At 43.4% G+C, this 22,934-nt stretch overlaps 3 protein-coding genes across 6 annotated transcripts; 2 read left to right on the forward strand and 1 right to left on the reverse strand.

Annotated features, from left to right (window-relative positions):
• The first annotated feature begins 70 nt into the window (after nucleotides 1-70).
• LOC130210383 (aldehyde dehydrogenase family 3 member A2-like) lies at nucleotides 71-9,310 on the forward strand. Of its 3 annotated transcripts, XM_056440614.1 has the most exons (11): nucleotides 71-171; nucleotides 631-792; nucleotides 1,760-1,991; nucleotides 2,212-2,297; nucleotides 2,391-2,599; nucleotides 2,765-2,882; nucleotides 3,857-3,998; nucleotides 4,694-4,860; nucleotides 4,994-5,093; nucleotides 5,198-5,436; nucleotides 8,880-9,310. In XM_056440614.1, the coding sequence occupies exons 2-11, from the start codon at nucleotides 631-633 to the stop codon at nucleotides 8,892-8,894; spliced, it is 1,470 nt and encodes a 489-aa protein (XP_056296589.1). In that variant the 5' UTR covers nucleotides 71-171; the 3' UTR covers nucleotides 8,895-9,310. The 3 variants fall into 3 exon arrangements, with proteins under 3 accessions (XP_056296589.1, XP_056296587.1, XP_056296588.1); XM_056440612.1 differs by lacking the exon at nucleotides 8,880-9,310 and having other exon boundaries at nucleotides 5,198-6,625; XM_056440613.1 differs by lacking the exons at nucleotides 71-171; nucleotides 8,880-9,310 and adding an exon at nucleotides 178-523 and having other exon boundaries at nucleotides 5,198-6,625.
• Nucleotides 9,311-9,591: 281 nt separating this feature from the next.
• On the forward strand, nucleotides 9,592-16,691 carry LOC130210384 (aldehyde dehydrogenase, dimeric NADP-preferring-like). Of its 2 annotated transcripts, none has more exons than XM_056440615.1 (10): nucleotides 9,592-9,688; nucleotides 10,580-10,768; nucleotides 10,852-11,083; nucleotides 12,420-12,505; nucleotides 12,729-12,937; nucleotides 13,880-13,997; nucleotides 14,093-14,234; nucleotides 14,320-14,486; nucleotides 14,578-14,677; nucleotides 15,930-16,691. In XM_056440615.1, the coding sequence occupies exons 2-10, from the start codon at nucleotides 10,613-10,615 to the stop codon at nucleotides 16,241-16,243; spliced, it is 1,524 nt and encodes a 507-aa protein (XP_056296590.1). In that variant the 5' UTR covers nucleotides 9,592-9,688; nucleotides 10,580-10,612; the 3' UTR covers nucleotides 16,244-16,691. The 2 variants fall into 2 exon arrangements, with proteins under 2 accessions (XP_056296590.1, XP_056296591.1); XM_056440616.1 differs by having other exon boundaries at nucleotides 14,329-14,486.
• Nucleotides 16,692-20,851: 4,160 nt separating this feature from the next.
• On the reverse strand, nucleotides 20,852-21,511 carry LOC130210743 (zona pellucida sperm-binding protein 3-like). The gene is made up of 2 exons (XM_056441227.1): nucleotides 21,051-21,511; nucleotides 20,852-20,974 (listed from the first exon to the last, which is right to left on the reverse strand). Exons 1-2 carry the CDS (start codon nucleotides 21,360-21,362, stop codon nucleotides 20,852-20,854), a joined length of 435 nt encoding a protein of 144 aa, XP_056297202.1. The 5' UTR covers nucleotides 21,363-21,511.
• Between the last annotated feature and the right edge of the window lie 1,423 nt (nucleotides 21,512-22,934).

Raw genomic sequence — 22,934 nt, forward strand, 5'->3', positions numbered from 1 at the left:
TCTGTCACTGTCAAAAATGTGAAAAACAGAGAAAGGATCGGAGGTTTCGGTAATGCACCTTTAACGGAAGTTGCCACCCTCAATTTAAAAAGAAGAAGAAGCAGCAGCAGCAGCAGCTACCCGCGTTACAGCAACACTAGTTTAATACTGGTCGAAGCTGCGATCTGAGAGGTAAAAGTGTAACTTCCTGGTATTCAGGCGTCTTCGTTGTTTCTTTGCCAGTACTCTGGTTAGTCCAAAGGTCTCGGGTTGAAGTGTTCATGCTCCACAACCTCACAGTTGACGGTCGTAACGTACAGTTCGGATAGCTAGTGCTAACTCGTGTGTGTGTACCGATAGATGCCTGTACGTTACTGTATTTACAGACTGCTTCGTAAAGGACATGCAGTTATCTCAACATGCGAGGAGGCTCGTGGCAGCTGCCTGCTGCTCTGCGTTCATATGAGTGAAGCTAGCTCGCTGTGGAGTGTTAGCCGTGTGCAGGTTGGACAGTCGCGGTTTGTTTTGGTCGAATTTGCTTCTCGTACGGTGACATCTTTAGATAATTATTTAAAATCAACCATAACGTTAATGTTTGCATCAAGGGAATTCAACAGGTAATGTTGACTGATTACTGATTTTTTATTTAAGATGTCCCGAGAACTGCTGGTTGTACAACGGGCCAGGAAGTCGTTCCAGACGGGGAAGACCAAGCCTCTGGAGAACCGGATCCAGCAGCTGAAGAGCCTGCTCCTCTTCATCACGGAGAGACGGAGCGACATTACAGATGCTGTCAAACGGGACCTCGGCAAGGTGCATCCTTCAACCTTCATGTTCTCAAGTAGTTGATTTACTTTTTATTGTGGTCGGAACATTTCCACGAGCTTATTAGTGACGTTCTGACCACTTGTGTGATTAAAATCTTTGGACAATTCAAAAGTGCACGTCATGTTTTAATTTTAGTTTTGTGCATACAACATTTCCAGAAGAGTATGCATGATGTCCCAACTAGTTTGCTCTGTAGATTATAATAAGACTTGAGGCCATCTTGTCATTGCAATGTCTTCATTGTTATTGGATGCACCAGATTGCAACTCGTGTGTCATTGACCCTCAAAGCGACCTCGCGGGTCAAATAGTCATCGGATAAATGTTGTGGTCAAAGGAGCAGTTGGGAAATCGTGGATACACATTTTATTTTCTATACATTCTTCACGATTAAAGTCCCCTGTTATGTGTGTGCTGATTACTCCCTGCAGTAAACTTGATTCATGAACAAAAGCACTGCTAACTGAGTGATTACAAATATTTCCCTCTATATTCTTCACAATGAAAGTCTGCCTTATTTTATTATCATTTTTAAAGCATTTATTTTTAAACAACAAATCAGGAAATGTTGGGCTTTTCATCAGCGGTAAGATAACAGGACTCAGTACGTCTCGGCTGTGCTCCAGCCTCCCGTTTCCACACGTGTGGGGAAGTTGATGGAGACCTGCATTTGAAAAGAACTGTTCTGATTGGCCCAAATACCACCACACGTCACCCAGATCTGAACCCAATGCGAGCCAGGCCACCTCGGAATCCGGTCTGTGTGATGGGATCCCAATGCGAGCAAGATCCCATGACAAAAGTTATTTTGAGAAGACGCGTGTATCTCTGAGGTCTATTATAGAACATATAGAGTAACTGATCAATTGCTTTGTTTGCAACAGATCAATAAACCTTTTTTTATTTGATAAAACTCAATGAGCACTGGATTTTGTCCCAATTTACGGTCTCAGAGTGCACTTGGGACCGAGCTGTTTGAGACCCTGGGACTGGAGGGAGAAATCAATCTGGCGATCGAGAAACTGGCAGAGTGGGCGGCTCCTCGGCCAGTAGAGAAGAGCCTCCTCACCATATCTGATGAGGTTTATATCCAGCCGGAGCCTCTGGGAGTGGTGCTCATCATCGGGACCTGGAACTACCCGTGGGCTCTCACCCTCCAGCCGCTGGTTGGAGCTATCGCTGCCGGTACAATACACATCCACACACACTCATACATATTTGTAGATAGGGGTGCTGGTCTTGTACGTGTGCACAGCGTGTACGGTGTAGCTACAGGGGCAACAGGTGTAGACTTGATGCATTGTAACGTATCGACGGCTCTTGTGCAGAAATGTTCATCGCGTTGGGCGTTGACACGGCATAACGAAAGTCACCGCTCGCATCGCGACTCTCTTTCATCTTTCAGGTAACGCAGCAGTAATAAAGCCATCCGAGGTCAGCTCCCACTCCGCCAAGGTCATGGAGGAACTTCTCCCTCAGTATCTCGACAAAGTGAGCCTCCTGCTTTGATCGAAAGGATTTATCTCTTTCCACATCTGGTGTGAATGTACATGGAGTTTTAAAGACTGCGTATTCTCCCCCTAGGATCTGTACCCAGTGGTGACGGGTGGAGTGTTGGAGACCCAGGAGCTGCTGAAGCAACGATTTGACCATATTTTCTACACGGGAAGCAGCGGCGTGGGTAAACTGGTGATGGCGGCTGCGGCTCCCCACCTCACCCCGGTGACCCTGGAGCTGGGAGGCAAGAGCCCGTGCTACATCGACAAGAACTGTGACATTCCTGTCGCATGTCGGTCAGTCTTGACTGTAAAATGGATTCACAAACATTGCCGGCGTTACCGGAACACATCGCAACTTCACTTCAACAGCAGAACACACAGTCGTTGGGAGGGGAACGTAAACGTCCACCTTCAAGCTTTCAGGCTCGTTCGTTGTTTTGTTTTCTCCTCCCAATGCAGACGCATCACTTGGGGAAAGTTTGTCAACTGTGGCCAGACGTGCATTGCTCCCGACTTCATCCTGTGTGAACCCTCCATCCAGAGCCGAGTGGTGGAAGAGATCAAGAAGTGCATCAAGGTTGGTCGACAATCAGGATTGTAATATGCCAAATAGCATCAGATGGGAATCTGACGGATCATCTCACGACAACGCAAGACGTTTCTCGAGCTCCTCTGATCTCCTCGTGGGTGTAATGCTGGGCACGAGTCGTGCAGACAGGAGCTCTCTCTCTCTCTCTGTGTGTGTGTGTGTGTGTGTGTGTGTGTGTGTGTGTGTGTGTGTGTGTGTGTGTGTGTGTGTGTGTGTGTGTGTGTGTGTGTGTGTGTGTGTGTGTGTGTGTGTGTGTGTGTGTGTGTGTGTGTGTGTGTGTGTGTGTGTGTGTGTGTGTGTGTGTGTGTGTGTGTGTGTGAGGCTGGTACAAGTGTTTTTTACTCCCATATTTTCTCTCATTTGAATCTGCAGCCGACCTAATTCATCATCACAATTCTCCGGACTGCGCGTCACTCTGCAAGGACTCTGTTAATGTTAATGACATTAAAATGTAAACAAAGTAGAGTACATTTGTGCAATGCCTTCGCTTGGACAAGTGACTGAGAAGACATGTCTTGAGAAAGACCAGGCTCCGCCTCCGTCCATTTAACTTGACATCAATCTCAGCTGGAGGAGCAGAGTGGCCGCAGCCTCTCATTTTGTTTAATTTGTATCTGCTCAATTAGTCCTCTCCACTCCACAATTTTATATAGCACACCAGTAAACTTGAATCAAATAAAACATAACTTCCCAACAACACAATTGTGGTTGGTGAAAATGCTGAGTGCCTAGTAACTTCTGAAAAACACCTGCCACAATGGCTTGTGGGTAAACATGTCCAGCCCTGCCTCTAGGTTCTGTTCTGACATCCTTTCAGGTCATAGTCCTTGACAGCCATAGTCTTAGTCAAAGTCTCCTGTGCTAAATGTTGACATTGATTTCCATGTTTACACATAGAATGGTTATACAAATGTTTTGTAAGTAATCTGAACGAAATTGATCTTCTATTTTACACAATGCAGGAGTTTTACACAGACAATCCAGAAACGTTTGAGGACTACGGACGCATCATAAACCAGCAGCACTTCAAGAGGCTCATGGCTCTGATGGAGGGGAGCACAGTGGCTGTTGGTGGAACCAGTGATGAATCCCAGTGCTATATAGGTACGTGGTTTGTTTGAGCAGTTGGTTGCTAAAAATAATGAGTGCTGTGGGTGGTAGCTTGTTTCTTCATGGATGATAGCAGGTGTGGTCATCTTGCATTCATAACAGTGAAAGGCATTCCTGAACAAAACGTATCAAAACAACCCGTTGGTCAGTCTCGTCCGCTTTCTTTTTGTCTGTCTCCACTCGGTGAATTATTTACACCCAAACATGTCTTTGGTGGAGTATCACGGCTCTCTTGGAAAGGACTGTATGATATCAAACCCGTATGATTAAACTATGCGGCACTCTGGCCAAACAACGAGCCGATAGTTCATCGAGGTCTTTGGTTTGATTGCATCGACGGTAAAGACATTCAATGCAACTTCTGCTCTCTGTCTCGTCCGTTTTGGGAGTGAAGGGCTTTGGGTATGTGATCCGTTTTTTTGTTGAACCTCGTTCGCTGGACTGATGGCTAAAAATAACTGGATATATTTGCAAGACTAATGACATTGAATATCCCCTTTTGTCCAAACTCCCTCTCATCTATGTGTAGATTGTTGATGACTTTATAGTTGGCTCCATAACAGAATAGTTCAACATGTATTTCTTCCCAGGGTTCTTAAAACTGGCAACCCTCCCCTCACGATGTTGTTCGTCCACATGAAGCCGAACCCTCTCCCTGGAGTCAGCCTCGTCTTCCTCTCTCCTTGCAGCCCCCACTGTGTTGAAGGATGTGACGGGGGAATCCAAAGTGATGAAGGAGGAGATCTTCGGGCCACTGCTGCCCATCATCACCGTGAGCGGTGTCGACGAGGCCATCCAGTTTATGAATGAGAGAGAAAAAGCTCTGGTCATATACGTCTTCTCCCATGACAACAAGGTAAACGCATCACGCTCCCTTTACTCAAGGGAACATTTGATCCTTTTTTCTCTGTGAATTTAAAACGCGCTGGTGTGGATACGGTTGCACCCACAATGCTTTGTTTGATGGATTGTTTATATCCGATAAACAGCTGATCAAAAGGGTGATCGCGGAGACGTCCAGTGGAGCTCTGCTGGCCAACGACTGTCTGGTGCACTACACCGTGAGCGCTCTGCCCTTCGGGGGCGTTGGTGAGTCCCTCGGTTAAACCAACCTGCACTCGCCTCCGGTTTTCTTTGGAAGAACAAAGCCGACGCACATTTGTAGCTGACTACTTCTTCCATGTTTCGCCCAGGTAACAGCGGCATGGGCTGTTACCACGGTCGGCACAGCTTTGACCAGCTCAGCCACCTGCGCAGCTGTCTGATCAAGCAGCTGAAGATGGAGGGAGTCAACAGCATGCGCTACCCCCCGCACACGGCCAAGAAGCTCGGCTGGGCGCGCTTCTTTTTGGTCAAGCGCGTCAACGTGAGCCGGCTGCGGCGCCTGGCGCTGCTCGCCACGTTGGCCGGCGTGGCGGCGTTTGTGGTGCAGGTAAAGGAACTGAAATGCCCCAGTTCGGTCCCAAGAGCAGTCAAAGGTTTTGCTTTGATATCGGCAGTTTTTTATGTTACACGCCTGTAGAGTCTAGGAAGTTTCCTGTAAAGAACAATTTGGTAGTAATTACAGGAGGATGGAAGAGACATTTCTCTGAGTGCTGTTCAGTTTTCCATCGGCCACACACTTTGTCCTTTTCAGGAACCTTCCTATGAATACTCTTCTTTCTAGGAAACTATGGTCTGTAGAATAAATCATCAGCATGACATATTTTTTACGACAAATAGGCAAAATGCAATAATGCAAGATTTACAAGATTATTTAGGAGTATGAAAACAACTGAAACATCGTTCCCACTAATATTTAGTGTCAGATTACCTTTCCTGAAGTCTCATGTGATGTTTTTTGAACAAAAAGCCCATCAAACAAAGACTCTGTCTCACTCTGCGTTAGTAATCAACCAAAGTGCCAGAGACCAATGACACCAACATAAGCTATGTTTACAATTTTTCATCTAAATAACCAAAAGCTGCTAATTTTGCTGCTAGGAAGACTATTAAGAATAGAAAACTGGACAAAAGGAGATCCAGATCCCCTCTTACAGATCTGGCTCCTGATTTGGTTGAAAGTGAGTCTTCCCGGCAGCCGGCAGCCATCAGCTGGATCTCAGGCCCTCACCACATCTTGACTTCTTCTTGTGCCCTTGCTGCTGGTCCTCTCCATCGCTTCATATCTGATTTTCTGGGTGATTCATAATTACATGTTGTTGCGCAGTGCTTCATAAACTGTGAGAGCCAAATGTGGTGGTGGAAAAGCATGTTATTCTGTGTGTACGTTGGGTGGAGCTGTACTGGTGTCCTGGGCTCAGGCTCACAGGAAACTAGGCTTTCCCTATTGGGGAACGGGTTTAAGGTAATTGGTACGTTTAGGTCGACGTATTTGGGGGCGTTGTCTTGACCTAGAGTAATTCTAATGGTCTAAAATTATGTTCAATTCGATGGGTTTAAATCAAAAGAACGTCCAAAACCAACATCTCTGGAAATTCAGTCTGTTGGCGAATGATGACCAATACAAACACCAACATGTACATGAGTAATTAAATGTTCCTGCACTTATACATTTCCTTTACAAGTGCGGAGGTACTTGACTGATTATTACTGCATAATAAAGGAGTTATTAACCTTGACTAGTGATTGTTCTCACTTTAGATCTGGTATTATTGTATAATAAAGGATTTTTAAAGCTTTACAGGATCCATTTGGAATAAATAATTTAGTTGACTCTTAATATGTGCGTAGGTAACTGCTAATAAATGCATTATTAAGTCAAAGTAAGTATGATGGGTAAACTCAATAAATAAAGTGTTTTATAAAGACTAAACAGTCAATACGTTTCTTATAAGTGCTTATAAACGTCTTTAACAATACATGTGTTTTGAAGCGTAATAAGGGCCTCATAACCTTAATGCTCTTTAAATGAACCTTTTAATATAAAGCATGACTAAATTTAGAAACATTTTTTCTTTTAATTTGTTCTTTATGTCCGAAGACTTTTGGGTCGTGTTTGACATGTTACTAACAGAAATAAATGCTTTATTTACGTTTTCTGTTTTTCATGCGATATTAGAGTTCTGATGTTGCCCTATGTACAAAATGATTCCTATACCCGAGACGTATTATGTAGGTTACAGCTCGGGTCTAAGTCTGGAAACATGTACAACTCTTCCAAAGTGCTACCGCTCAAACATCTTCAGTTCCACAGCTGAGAACACTACAATAGAAAACCAGGACTATGGTATTTAAAGGAAACTAACTAAATCAGTGACTTCACAAGTTCTCTGATTTTCTGCCGTTAAGACACAAATATTGTTTGAAGTCGGAGGCTATGGATATTACAAACTGAGGTCCTAGTCCAGTCGATCAGTGGTTTAACCTTGTGGACATTGCGACGGTAATCATTTAAGGTTTTATGTGATACATGATTAAAGTATACCATGAAGTATACCATGGATGGTCACAATGTCCTGAAACTATCACAGTAGGTGATAATCAACAACTAATCTATTTTAAAATGACCTATTTAAAGAATTTATACAGAGTTTAAAGTTTAATTGGGGTAAATTTGCCACCATAGGCATGTGGTGCAGCATGGCACACGACAACTCAGTGGATGTTGGGTATAAATTGTAGGACATCAGAATATCATCTGAAAAAGTTTTTAATTGGAGAGAATAAAAACAGCATCAAAGTAAGGTGTACTCAGACTCTCCAATATTAATAATGCCCAGACTGGGTTACCATGAAATGATACTTTATGTTTAGTGAAAAAGGGTATTGGGACATAAACCATGTAACTTTGTTCCTGCCTCTTCTCCTGGGTTGGACCCTTTTGACTCTTCTGAGTGTAGGTGGTGTTCCCTTTAAATGCCACTTGAGCATTGTGTGGCCCAACAAACACAAGATGTGCGCCGGCTCAGAGTTCTTTCAATCGGAGGATCGGCGGCCCATGTTCTTGTATGTGCCGTCGGTGCCGTCGGTGTATGAATGTGAATGTTATTACAATGCCATGGCTTTAGTCTGGGTGTATGATGACATGTCGGTGTCCCATTGGCCATGTCTCTAAGAACACGCTGGAGTTATCCTGCAAGAGCTTATCCTTCATTAATCATTCACATACTTTATTGTCTCTTTGTTGCAACACATGAGACTATTCAGTAATAATCAGATAGAATCATATTCACCTTAACAGCAGGTCATTGCTGTAGTTAGATAGATAGATAGATACTTTATTAATCCCCAAGGGGAAATTTGTCGTAGCAGTAGCAGCACCAATAAACCAAACACACATGAATAAAAAATAAAAAATAAAATATAAAAACAGGGATGACAGATATAGAAGCATACAAAGCAAAATATAAAAGAAAATATATATGTATATATACAACATATATGCCTACACAATACACAATACTAATGACAATTAAACTAGTTTATGTGAGTTATACTTTATGGAGCAATTGAAACAAAAACATATTTTCAAGAGAGATGTGTGTTTATTAATTGTCTTAACAGAGTTGTATTTGTGTGATGACCTTTTTAAATACCAACAAAATACGGTTTCTCAAGTTAACCAGTAATGAGTACCTCCCCCACGTACCCACAATCCTACAGGCCCGCACCGTCGCACAACAATGGCTTTGTCCCCGGCAGACAATGTGTGGTGTTGTCCATGAAATATAACCACATAATGCCCCCCCCCCCCCCATCTACCCTCCCTTTAATTACCCAGCATGCTCTACTGTCCTCTGCTAAATGGCCCCTTTGTTTTGGTCCACCCCACCACCTCGTCGCCATACACACGTGTGTGTGAGCAGTTGACCCCTGGGCTATCTCTGTTAGATGTGTCTCTTTACACTTGTGTGGGTGTCGTGTTTCTTGCAGAGATTTCTACAATGAGGCCGAGGAGCAGAACGTGGTGCAGCTGATCCTGGAACAGCCCCCCCGACTCTTGGTCTCTAGTATACAACAGCACTCATGTGACTGACTGGTCCATATCATTTCCCATTCATGCATCGCTGATAAGTGACGATGCTAGTGATTAATAACTAATTTATGTATTTTACATATACGGTTTTATTGCATTTCAAGTGTGTTACATCTTTAGCTGCTGCCAGTATTGTTTTATAGCATGTTTATAGCAATATAATCTGCAATATTGGGATTAAATTAGGTTGAAGATATTTTCTTTTAGCTTGTGAAATTATGAAATAGCCCATCACTTGTAATACAACTGTGTCACGTGACTGATTTTAATGATGCCACTTCTGTTTTAAAAGTTTCTGCTATGAGAACATAAACACATTTATAAATCATTGTCCTGTATTTTTTTCACTTTCCACTAAACTGATTTATGAGCTTGATGCATCATAACAGCGGCGTATTATTAACACACTCCCAAGGTTATTGTAATTTTTGACGGTTTATATGCTGTTATTAGGACACATTGCCCTCCGTGGTGGCACTGCGGGTCAGAAAGTAGCCTCGACAAAGGCTCTAAAAGGAGGGGGGGGGGGTGATGTTATCCGAGGTCTCGCGCAGAGCTCGAGGTGCTCGGAGTGAAGCTGCTGGTTCCAGTGAGCGAGCCTCCCGGTAAACTGATCCCAGAGCAGCGGGGCCGGTAGATGACGGTCAGGCGGAGTACCGAGCGCACGTTCTGCTGAGGACCCGCCGAGTGTGACCTGAGGCTGCTGGTGAGTCCACTCTTCCTTCTTTCCTTAGCGAATACTTAGCAGATGTGACTTCATGTGAATAATAAAATATATTCTTAAAAGAGTAGCTCTGCCATGTGTTCCCTTTATGCGCGATGATGTCAAACACAGTGTTTCCTGTAAATAGTTTCCCATCAACACCTCCAGGAGGGTTGTGGTGTTCTGGCTCCAAACAGCAGATACAGATTATAATGACGTCATCATTCAGCATAATCACAAAACGTTTCCTTAAAAGATGCTCGGTGTTAATACTTCAGTAATGTACACACAACACACACACACACACACGCACACACACACACACACACACACACACACACCAAACACAACGTTACAGTTGTCCCCGTCTGCTTTCACTGGTTTTACAACTTGTTTTGCTCATTATGATGACTGCTGTACGATGACACTCGTGCTACCTTTTGGCTTCACTCATGCCGAAATTCAATATGACTGTTCAGTGCTCATGAATGTTCTTTTGTTGGTGAGATTACCTATTTTTGTGGGAAGTTTGCATTGTCGTGGCTCCCTCAGCAAAAATCTGTGTGGATTATTACAGAAAATAATCTCTGTGACATACAAACATTCATGATACTGACACATTTTGTTCAGCGAGATAATCAATATTCCCGGCATATTGCAGGTCGCAGAAGCGCCAAAGCCTCTTCAGCTCGTTTTATCCACAGACCATATTTTAGGCATCAAAGCAAAAACACATTCAAAACAACGCTCTGACTTTGACATGTGCAAATACACAGACACATTTCCGGGTTTTAGGACTCTCTAATTTAGACATACATGTATGGTGAAGAAGGGAGGCAGCTCATTAAGAGTATAATCCAACTGGACAAGCCTGCCTGCCATCTGTGTCTGCAGTGTTAGAAGCTCTTCGCTGTCCTCAAGCTATCGATGGAGAGGCAGGCGGTGCAGCGGGCCAAGGAGGCCTTCCTGAGCGGCAGGACTCGGCCCCTGGAGTTCCGGCTGCAACAGCTTCACGCCCTGCAGAGGATGATCACCGAGAAGGAGGCCGAGATCTCCACCGCTCTCAAACAGGACCTCAACAGGGTGAGTGGAGGCTGGACACGGCGCTGCACGTGATCGTCTATTGCTCCAGTAATAATGTGACGAGCCTGCTGGACTTCCTGCAGAGCCAATACGACACTCCGCTCTTGGAGCTGATCGGCATCGAAAATGAGATCAAGCTGGCTTTAGAGAAGCTGAGAGAGTGGGCGGCTCCACGGTCGGTCGAGAGGAGCCTCTTCACCATATCTGATGAGGTTTATGTCCAGCCGGAGCCTCTGGGAGTGGTGCTCATCATCGGGGCCTGGAACTACCCGTGGGCTGTCACCCTCCAGCCGCTGGTTGGAGCTATCGCTGCCGGTAGGGAACCTGTCTGTCCCTCAATGCTTCTTTACAGCTCACGTCCGCCTCCAATGCCCATGGACAGAATTATCATGAACAAAAATTAATAAAAATAATTATTACTTTAAAAAAGGAAAAAAAAGAAAGAAATCCTCTGCTTCATTCAATTCAATTCAGTTTATTTTGTGTAGCCCAATATCACAAATTACACATTTACGTCAGAGGGCTTTACAGTCTGTACACATAGACATCCCTGTCCCAGGACCTCACATCAGATCAGGAAAAACTCCCAAGAAATAGAAAAAACATTTCATGGGGAAAAAAGGGAAGAAACCTTCAGGAGAGCAACAGAGGAGGATCTCTCTCCAGGATGGAGAGAAGCAAGAGATGTCATGTGTACAGAAGGAATCATTACAGAGTTACAACACATTCAATGAGTATGACAGAGTGTATGAATCGTGCGTAGTAAGCATGGACCGCGATCCAGAAAGGGGGGTGGGGGTCGCTATGAGACGTGGAGTCACAAAGACTCCGAGGAGGAAGCAGAGTTCACAATATGTTATGGAGAGATGTTAATTCATCCATAAGTAGATTTAACTTAATATGCTTCATCACTTCCTTCTGCATCATAACAACAAGTAAGAACAGTAACAACCTTTAACTAAAAAAGGAATTGTGCCGTGCACATTTGGCCTCTATTAGAATTCAAGTTCAGTCTTTTGTTATGTTTTCTATAGTTTAAGAACATGCTAATTCCAATTATATTTTATTGGGAAAATATTATACATGTTTAGCATTATATCAAGCAATTTAAGTAATTATTGATATATATTACCAGGTGTATGTGCATAGATATAAATACTATGGCACTTTAGCCATTTTCATTCTTTTTTTGGAAATAATGTTTGACATATAATCGTGTTTAACGGTGCAGTGAGTAGGATGTAAGGTTATTTAATGGCATAAATGGAATATAATATTCATAACGCTGTTTTCATTATTCTATAATCACCTCAATCTAAGAACGGTTTAGTTGTTATTAGCTTACAATGTGCCCGTCCTTCATATCTACATATGGAGTGGGCGCTCCTCACAAAGTCTTGTTGCGCCGCTTTGCTGCTACAGGAGCCCAGAAGGGACAAACCAAACACTCCAGAGAGACTTTTGCGTTGTTACGTTACCCGAAGGCCAACGCAGCTCTCCGACACACAGGGAAAGAAGGGAGGAATGGAGGGGTGACAACAGATAAGATGTTCAGTACTAAAGAGACTTCAGTCTCAGTCTCCTGCCTGTGTGCTCTCCGTCACTCAGTGACCTCATTGCATTCACAGAAGGCCGTGTTCTCTCTCTCCAGGCAACGCAGCCGTGGTGAAGCCGTCAGAGCTCAGTGAGCACTCGTCCCTCCTCCTCCAGGCACTGCTGCCTCGCTATCTAGACAAGGTCCGAACACCGGCTGCTATTGTGGATGGAATCATGTTCAGCGCTGCTCTAACGTCAAAAGCCTCGTGCATTGCATCATAGATGTTTGGCCAAGTGGCCACTTTATGAGACGACTCTCTCCATCATTCTATTGAGAGCTAACAGCATGTCCACGTTTAGGTGACATAGTTGCATATTTAAAGATACAAAAATTAAAAAATTAAACATTTCTGTTCGTTTCCAGGATCTGTACCCGGTCGTGACGGGTGGAGTGTCAGAGACTCAGGAGCTGCTCAGGCTCAGGTTTGACCACGTCTTCTACACAGGAAGCAGCACCGTGGGTAAACTGGTGATGGCGGCTGCGGCTCGCCACCTCACCCCGGTGACCCTGGAGCTGGGAGGGAAGAGCCCGTGCTACATCGACAAGGACTGTGAAATTAGAGTTGCCTGCCGGTAATGAATGTGTTATGCTGAGAATACTGCGATGTGGACTTGATGACCCGTGGAGGTTAATCACGTTGACCTAAGAGGCGGCTGCTTTTACTGCTACAGCCGCTATGTCTGCAGTCCTGCTAAAGTCTATGTTGATGACCACTGAACACAGTGCATCTGGAGTCTGAACATTAGCACTAAATGTCATGATCCTCAGTTTTTGTGTCTTGTTTTGTGTCTTATTTTGAAGTCCCTGTCTCTCGCGTTCTCTGTTTCCCTGCATTTCCTGTCCCTGTGAGTGTCTGCCCTGTTCCTGATTGTTTCCACCTGTGTGATTGCTAGCCCCGCCCTCATCGTGTCCACCTGTGTCTCGTTCCCCGGTGTCCAATCACCTCCACCTTCCCTGTGTAGTTAAACCCTGTTTGTCTCATTCCCCAGTGTTGGTTCGTACTGTTTAGTTTGTGTTGGGCCTTGACCTGGTTTGAGTAACGGATTAAATCTTTCTGTGGAAGAGTTGTCGGCATTTGGGTCCTATCTCTCTCTGACTACAACACTGACAGATTTAATCCCGGACACAGGTGGACACAATGAGGGCGGGGCTAGCAATCACACAGAAGAAAACAATCAGGGATAGGACAGACAATCACAGGCACAGGAAATGCAGCCAAACTGATGACACGAGAGACAGGGACTTCAAAATAAGACACAAAAACTCTGGATCATGACACTAAACTGAAGTGATAATGTTAATGTGTGTGTGCATAAAATACTGAGGTGAATGATCTTTTGGATTGTGGTTATCAATAGTTCTCAAAACTAATCTAAAGCGAAAATGTACACTAGATTTAAAAAAATGGTCCAACTAAAAAAAGGTCCAGCTCTTTCCTCACGACAGCCTTGTGCTATAACGAAAAGTACTTGAGAGTATTGACAATGTGTTCTTTCATCCCTGTGTGTGGGCAGTCGTATAACATGGGGAAAGTTTGTCAACTGCGGTCAGACGTGCATTGCTCCAGACTTCATCCTGTGTGAACCCTGCATCCAGGGCCGAGTGGTGGAATGCCTCCGGCTAACTCTCCTGGTACCGCCCTTTAAACCCGTCTACGCCAGCTTCAAAATCACAATCAAACGACACATCTTTTCAACGGAAAAAAAACGTTTCAAATGTCGTCGCAGGAATTCTATGGCGCTGATCCCAAAAGCTCGCCCGACTACGGCCGAATCATCAACAAGCATCATTTCAGCAGAATCATGGGTCTGATGGAGGGCTACACCCCCGTGGTGGGAGGACAGAGCGATGCCTCTCAGCGCTACATTGGTACGAAGATAGAGGGAGGAGATGAATACTTCACAGCGCTGAAATGAACATTTCTGTTGAATGAACACTCTTCATGTACATGTAGCTCCAACAGTGCTGAAGGACGTGCCCCCCCACTCCAGGCTGATGCAGGAGGAGATATTCGGGCCCTTGCTGCCGATAGTGACTGTGAGCGACATGGATGACGCCATCCGCTTTGTCAACGAGAGGGAGAAACCTCTGGCCCTCTACATCTTCTGCTCCGATAAGAAGGTTAGAGTCGCAGGAGTGAGGAGATTTAAAGAAGGTTGTAACGTTTAATGTTCCTTATGTTTCTCCTTTCTTCTCCTGCTGTCTCTGGAAGGCCACGAAGAGAATGATTGAGGAGACCTCAAGTGGAGGAGTGACGGTCAATGATGTCATGATGCACTACACCCTCAGCTCACTCCCATTTGGTGGAGTCGGTAAGACTGCCTCGAAGTGCTTAGTGAGGTGGACATCCATGTCATCTACCTTTACACACAGTCTATGCAGTCCTGCTTTCTGGGACATTTTCTCTATATATACACATCTAACTAGAACGGGCACTCGGTAGAGAGCATACCTTCGCATATCACAAGATTGGGCATTGAATTATGAACATTTTGGCATTAGTTGCATGCCAATTGGACAAAAATGTATCATGCTATGGTAAAAAAAAGATGTTGACCTTTCCATGACCTTGACCTTGACCTTTGACCCGATTGATCCCAAAATCTAATCAAATGGTCCCCGGATAATAACCAATCATCCCACCAAATTCCATGTGATTCAAGAAGATTTGACCTGTTCATGACCTTTGACCTTGACCTTTGACCCGATCGATCCCAAAATCTAATCAACTGGTCCCCGGATAATAACCAATCATCCCACCAAATTTCATGCGATTCGGTTCAATACTTTTTGAGTTTTGCGAATAACACGCATACAAATAAATAAATAAATAAATAAATAAATACACGGCGATCAAAACATAACCTTCCGGCATTTTCAATGCGAAGGTAAATATAACAAATGTAATAGAAAATGACTCTCAAGCATTCTGTGTTGCTTTAAAATATTTGTTCTCCTGTTAGATCAACTTTTCTCATTTAATGTTATCTCTGCTGAGTCAACACACCTGGAGTCTTTCCCTTCTGTCTTTAACCTCTTTAAACGTTCACGTGGCACCGATTGACCTCAATGATAAATGGAATAAATGTATAAACTTCTAGAATTAATAATTCCTCTGCCCTTCTGCGTTTCAGCAAGATTTTGCTTATGTTGAAAACTTTTTGTGTGTAATATCGCTGCAGTGACCGTCGATGTCAGGCGCACAGAGTACAGTGGAGACGCCACTCTCTGAATCTCACTACCACAGTTAGCTGTCTAATGGACATAGATAGGTGGGCTTTTTTTAGGAAATAATAACCGAGGTCTGGAGTAGTGATTCTGCTCCTCGGTCTCTCTCTGCAATAGCAGATAATGCATGTTATGTGAGAAGTTTGCTCAAATATTGGTAGGGACAATTCTGTCCTCTCAAAATATTGGTCGAGGACATGTGTCCAGACTTAGCCTTTCTTCTCCCCTTGCTGTCTTCCCACTGGTTGCACTAACACCCACATTACAGGACTTATGAATGCTGAATAGCAAACTCCATAAAGTAGAAATGACAAGACTTGTCTGTGACCCCTCCAGGTGAGAGTGGTATGGGCCACTACCATGGTAAACACACCTTTGACCAGCTGAGCCACCAGAGGGCGTGCCTGATCCGCTCTCTAAGGATGGAGAACGTTAACTTGGCCCGCTACCCTCCTCAGGACCGCCGGCGGGCGCGCAAGGTGCAAATGGCCCTGAGGTCACCCATGATCGACATGTCCAAAAGGACGTTCGTCTGGGCGGTCACTGCCACCATCATCGGCGTGGGCCTGTTCATCACCCTGCTCGTCATCCTGCTCATAGCGTCTGGCCTCAACTGTACCTGCTGGTACTGGAGAGGCTTTTATAACTAGAGAAAGGGAAACTTTCCTTCCTCGGATCTATCCAAAGAAGAACGATACAAGCTCCACGTAAACAGCTCTGAACCCACTTTGAATTCTGTTTTGTACTCAGATATTTGTAATGTTGGTGCTTGTAGCAGATGGAATAATTAACTCAACGATGTAATGACAACTAAATGAATCATAAACCCATGAATTTGTGAGAAAAGGTTAAAGGGAGTGATGGCTTGATTAGTATTGGCAACTGAATTTAACAGATTATATTTAGGATGCCAGCCAATATTTGAAATATTATATTTATCATCTATGTCTCAATCTCAGGGTTTCTACAGAGTTATTGGCATAGTGTACATGAATAACGGTGAACCACGTATGAATTAAGAAGCTCACATGATGTGACCGGTAGAAACAGTGTCTGATGTTGATTATTGTTCATTAATAAAATGTGTTGTTTCTTTAACGTTTGGATCATATTTCATCGATCGCTCTGATGGCAGTTTCTTTGTCTCTGATATCGTCGGCCATGGTCCACTCACTCAGCGGTACACTGAATAATCTGCCCTTTGTAGCTGGAGGAGTTTTCTTTCTATTATCTTTTCCAGTCTGAACATTTATTCTCATTTTCAATTGAAGTCTCTTTATAGTTGAAACAAGGCTTCAGCACATTGGGCGGACTGCAGTAGTCCTAGGGGTCAGGAGCTCCAGACACGAACAAGAGGCAGAGCAGCAAGACTCAAGGTTCTTAAGCACATTGGGACCCAAGTGGAAGAGGAGGACTTTTCAGGTTCTTGCTTATCAGGCTGGATGTCCTTCCAGGCTGCCGACGGACAGAACTGTCCACCAATCACGTCATCCGATACGAAGGAAAAAGAGAGAGTCCTTCCAGAGCCAATGGAGAAAACAGCCCAATAACAAATATCATTTTTTAAATATAAATTGTTCCACCAAGCACTAAAATACAAGATACAAAATATATTTAATAGTACCAATGGTGTCGCCTGAGATTTTAGTTTACAAAGAGTAATACAGTAAATAACAACAGTAAACAGTTTTGGCATAACAGTTTATGAATCGTCCGTCTCCCTTCAAAAGTAAACTGAACCGCTACAGTTAATGCCAGTAATAGAAGGAAAACACTCATGATCTTGGGGGATAAATGTCAACAACATCCAGGTATTAATAAAGCCTCACTGACCGTGTGAAACCTATTTCCTAACCTGCTGTTGCTGCAGTGGACATTGTAAGATGTATCCAACAATCCTTTGTGTGTCAGGGCCTGAGGGGGGAAATGAGAGGGAACCAACAGCGCTTTTTTAACCTTACATTTTTCTTAAGGAATCAATAAATGTATACATTTGACGGGATTCGAGCTGTGAGGGAAGAACACATTTTAATGGACATATTAAAATGACTGGAACAAAGAGATTTAAAACAATTATTGATTACATGTTAATCTAAAAAGGCCTTACTAAAAACTACACCAGTCTAGAATGTTCTGTCCAACTAGAGGGTGGGATTTTAAGTTGAGGCCAATGGTGGGGGGCAGACTACACTGAGTGCTACCAGTTCCTCAACTCACACTCTTATCCTAGCATCACATGCATGCATGAGGTGTAGGGACCTCATCCTCAACAATGGCACTCTGCCTCAAGAAAAAGGAAACCAATAACAAAAAGATAAGAATCAACGATTAAAAGAAAATGTAAATGTTGAAAAAAGCAACAACTGAAAACCTCTTAATAAAAGAAGGTGATACAAACTGAAAGTTTAAGTCAACACAATAGTGAACACAAAAGGGTCAGGCAACCGACAACACAAGCACACACTGCTTGACTAGAGAACACAGCACACACTGCTCTCTGGCCCAGGGGATCGTCTGTCTGGCTCTCACAGACTCGTATCTCCCATAGCACCAATCAGCAGTTGTGCCCGGCCATGGCCACTCACATGCTGCAGCTGGTGGGCAGGAACAAGGGGGGCACCAATGGATACTGGGAAGGAAAAGAGAGAGCACAGAGAAAAAGTGGCGCGTAACAGGGTTACTAATATATGCAGTTACTCAGACAGCAAGACAAAGATGGCTTCTGAAACTATTTTCAGCCAACATGTCAGTCCAGAGTTATTAAAGGCGGCTGTATTTCATAAATGACCTGCTTAACTGATCACATTAAATATATACCTGAAACACAAAAAGGCACCACGAGGCAACAGGTGCCTTCATTAAGCTGTCCTGTCCCTGATTGGGGAATTGGTTTAGGGGGCAGCCTTAGAGCTGCCCACATCACACTACAACCTATGATTCAATCACTACTTGGGGAGGAGCATTCCCCCGCCCCCACTTCAGGTGACATTACAAGTGTCTCAAAAACCCACCATGGTCTCTGTTTTGTTACAATTGTTAAGCCAGCATGTTAATACATTTTATTTTGAAAACGTTTTATTTTGAAACAGGAAATGTCCCGAAACTTCCGGTAGCTTGTAATCAGGAAGTAAACAAGAGCATGGCTCAGAGACGCTGTTTTCATTAGTTTTGCAATCCAGTGGAATCTGCATACATCTTATACCTTTTGATAGCATCGTTGGTATGTATTGATTTGTGTTGTTACTCATGATTGCAGATGATTATTTTCGTGACTGTTTAGTTTTGAGTAGTTTTATGCACATCGAGTCATTGTATTCATTATGCTCTTTGTGTGTTTTAGTTTTACACTTTCCTATGTCAATAAACTTGTGGACAACGGACAAGGGTCTTCAGAGTCATGATGTCAGGAAGGAGTTTGTCTAACTGCCGAGGTGTATAACAGCACATATACTGAGGGCAGCACAGTCTCACTGAAAGTAGAGTTCTTACTTTTATAGTAATGCCGAAAGTAACCACAGAATGTCCCCATTGGCATCTAGCTGACTGCAGAGAAAGCTTGAGGTTCACATCTCCTCTTGGGGCCTCAAGTAGGAAGGATGGGCGCCAGAGCCTTTAGTTATCAAGCTCCTCTTTTATGGAACCAGCTTCCATCTTCAGTCCGGGAGGCAGACACAGTCACCTCATTTAAGAGTAGACTGAAGACTTTCCTCTTTGATAGCGCTTATAGTGAGGGCTGAATCAGGTTCACCTGGTTTAGAAGCAGCGAAAATGTGTCATTGAAAGTGATAAAGACTAGAAACTATCGTTAAAATCACTTGTGATGTTACTTTACTGTAAATTAAAACTATTTTTGCTGAGCCGTGTTTTCCGTTTTCTACAAGATTGATCGTTGTAAGACTGGAACAGACCAAACAAAGAGATACATAACACATAAAACAATGAGGCACAAGGATAGCATGACACAGAGAGCTCGCATTGTTAGCATAGTTTAGCTACTATTTTCTAGCTGTGAATTCTCGTGACATTTATAAACATACTTTCAATATACTTTTGAAATTGTCTAAACAGCATTTAGTGAAAACTTCAAGTGACGTTTCTGCCGCTTTCAGTGCACTTGAGATTAAATCTCAGGTTAGTGCTCACAACAATGTTAAATTGGAGGCCCCATTGATAAGTGTGGTATATTAGAGGCCTTTTAATACATTAACTATATGTATAAAATGTGTATATTTGAATTGTCTGTTAAACATGTGTTGATTGGGTCCAAAATCCAGATATTCTACAAGTATAATTGTTTTTGTCAAAGAATTGAGGCAGATATCATGGTCCTAAAATGTGTGTGTTCTGTACGAGTAAAGGGTTAAGTCCACCAAGTCTGGCTAATGATACAATGAATATCATAATAACCTTTTATTTAACCATTATGGTTCATTCGGAGCCAAATCATCAAAGGTGAGTTTAGAATGTGGAGCTATGAAATGGAACCATAGAACGGAATGTAGAACGCCCAAGCTGGAGGCCCCCAATGTTGGTGATCAGACCCTTCAGAAACCCAGAGAGAGCAACAACCTTTTACCTGAACCTCCAAACTTTCACTTTTGAACCTTTAACCAACTTAAACCGTCCGAACTTGTGAAATACAAGGATTTATTTCCAACATTTGCTGGGGAAAATCCCAACAAATCCAAGTGACATCTGCCAAACTCGGAGTACCTTTTACTTTGCTGGTTGTTCTATCATAATCTTCATCGAAATGTTACCGTTGTAGCGTTACATTGTTACTAAATGTCGTGTCCACACCTGCATCTCAGCTTTGAGTTCCTGGCATCAGGAGTCACCTCGAGTGGCTTTAAACCATGGCTTAAGCCCCATCTAATCAGAACCCGGTGTTCATTGGAGACTTGCTCAGTTCGGGTACCTCCAGCTTCCTGGTAGAGTCCGTCCTCGGGCAGGGTACCTTCGGTATGGTTGCTAAGTGCAGGAATATTAACGACAACAAGACGGTAGCCATCAAAATGATGGCTACCGTCTTGTTTGAAGAGCATGTACTCATTAACAAATGTTCCTTTCAGATCCCATCTTCTGTGGAGCATCATAGTTGTGATCAAGTTGGGACATTCAGTCATGAGTTTGCATCTCGTTGTGTTTCAGGTATAGAGCCGAGTGAAGCAGTGGTCTCAGACATTAAAAAGTTTATTGTAGTTTGATGTGACAGTAAAGTTCTACACAGTAAACTCAAGGGCGTCGTTGCAGGCTGATCATCTCGTGTAGTGGCACTCTACTCCAATGACGGCACTCTGGCTCCTCGTGATCTGACTCCCGTCAGACACTTTGGGGTCGTAGATCAGGGTGAAGGCATACATCAAGTCATCCTCGGTAATCTAAGAAAGAGAGAACTACTGAGTAACATTCAACTAAAAGTACAACACCAATGCATGTAATGAACAAAAACCTCACCACTCGTTTGCTGCCACAGTTGTGCAGCTCGTATTCAAAGACCAGCACATGAGCCCAGTCGTCGATCCCAGTAGGGGAACAGCCACCAAGTGTGATGTCCTCTGGGTCTATCAGCTTGCCAAGGCCCAGCAAGTCCTGGCTCACTTCCACCTGGATCCTGCTTTCCCCACACCTCACAGCAACGCGGTTGTCAGTCTCTGGTTGCCGCAGTTCAAAGTTGATAGGGGCCACCTTCACCGAATCCACTGGATCTTCTGGAAATCTCCAGGACAGCGAGTCGTCCACCGGCTGGATCTGCTTAGCCCGGAACATGGCAGCTTGTTGAGGAGACTTCCTGGAGGGCCTTCTCTCAGGCGCTGCTGCCGGCTCAACTTCAACTCCCAGGTAGTTTGGTGAGCTCGTTCTGAGGAATCGAGCAGCACTGACGCTGACACACACAAGCACAAACCCCAACACAAGAAGCTGGCTGGACCCCATTGTTGCGAACGCAGAACTGTCGATGCAGATTCCTCCAGCACGGCCACTGCAGGCTGAAATAGGCAGTGACTCCTCCCTCTGGCTCGTTAGCTTGATCAGGTTCACAGGTGTACAGGCCCGACTAATTAGGAGAGACCCATGTATGTTCACAAGGGAAGAGACATAACCAATGGGAAACATGATACAGGCAAATGCGACTTATGTGGCCAAGAGTAAACAACAGAACATGTTATTCTACGCTCTCAGAAATATGAGACAGCTAATTGAAAGCCTCTGCAAGTAAAATACATTTAAAATATTGTAGGCATTCTGCAAAATAACTCAAGTACGTGCTATCAAGTACTATTACAGTATTTTCTAATTACACATATTATTGGGAAAATATAAGCCCTGTGTTGTTGTATTTTTCTCCTGTCTTTTTAGCCAAGATATATTTAGCCAATACATATAAATATATATATATATGTATACACACACACACATATACACTCCATACCAGGTGGTGGCGGTAATGCACCAAACCAAACAGTTGATTACCACACGCCAATAAACCTTAAAGAAGAAGAAGAAGAAGTAGACATAACCAATAATATATAAACTACATTAAATTAAATTCAGTTCATTCTGTATAGCCCAATATCACAAAATACGAATTTGCCTCAGAGGGCTTTACAATCTGTGTCAGGCACGTGCACAGACATTTTGGGGGGCAGGTGCTCAAACCAAAAAAAGGGCACCCATTGCCAAAATTGTTTTGTGACAGAGTTGAAGCATAAGCAACATTAAACTCATGATGCTATCCTCGACCTGCATTTCCTCTGGGCAGGATCAGACAGCTAGCTTACATTTTCTTTATGAATAAAGATGAATTATTATATGGCAACAACAGTACAAGTGTTCTGATTGGCTAATGGGTCGTCAAGCCATCCGTATTGCCCTCTGACGTCATTTTCAAAATGAGCGATATTGATAGACATCAACAGCCAAGAGGGAATTTAGAAGCAGTGAAAATGTGTCATTGCAAGTGATAAAGACTAGAAACTATCATTAAAATCACTTGTGATGTTACTTTACTGTAAATTAAAACTATTTTTGCTGAGCCGTGTTGTCCGTTTTCTACAAGATTGATCGTTGTAAGACTGGAACAGACCAAACAAAGAGATACATAACACATAAAACAATGAGGCACAAGGATAGCATGACACAGAGAGCTCGCATTGTTAGCATAGTTTAGCTACTATTTTCTTGCTGTGAATTCTCGTGACATTTATAAACATACTGTTAAGTTGTAATAGTTTATTTTGATAACATCTGCAGAGGTCTCATGTTTTAAATTAATACATATAGAAAGATATTATAATAGAAAATATTAGGGAGAATATTGATATTGTTATTAATGTATTATGA

This window comes from Pseudoliparis swirei, chromosome 20 (genome assembly GCF_029220125.1).
Source record: "Pseudoliparis swirei isolate HS2019 ecotype Mariana Trench chromosome 20, NWPU_hadal_v1, whole genome shotgun sequence".
Classification (NCBI taxonomy): Eukaryota; Metazoa; Chordata; class Actinopteri; order Perciformes; family Liparidae; genus Pseudoliparis; species Pseudoliparis swirei.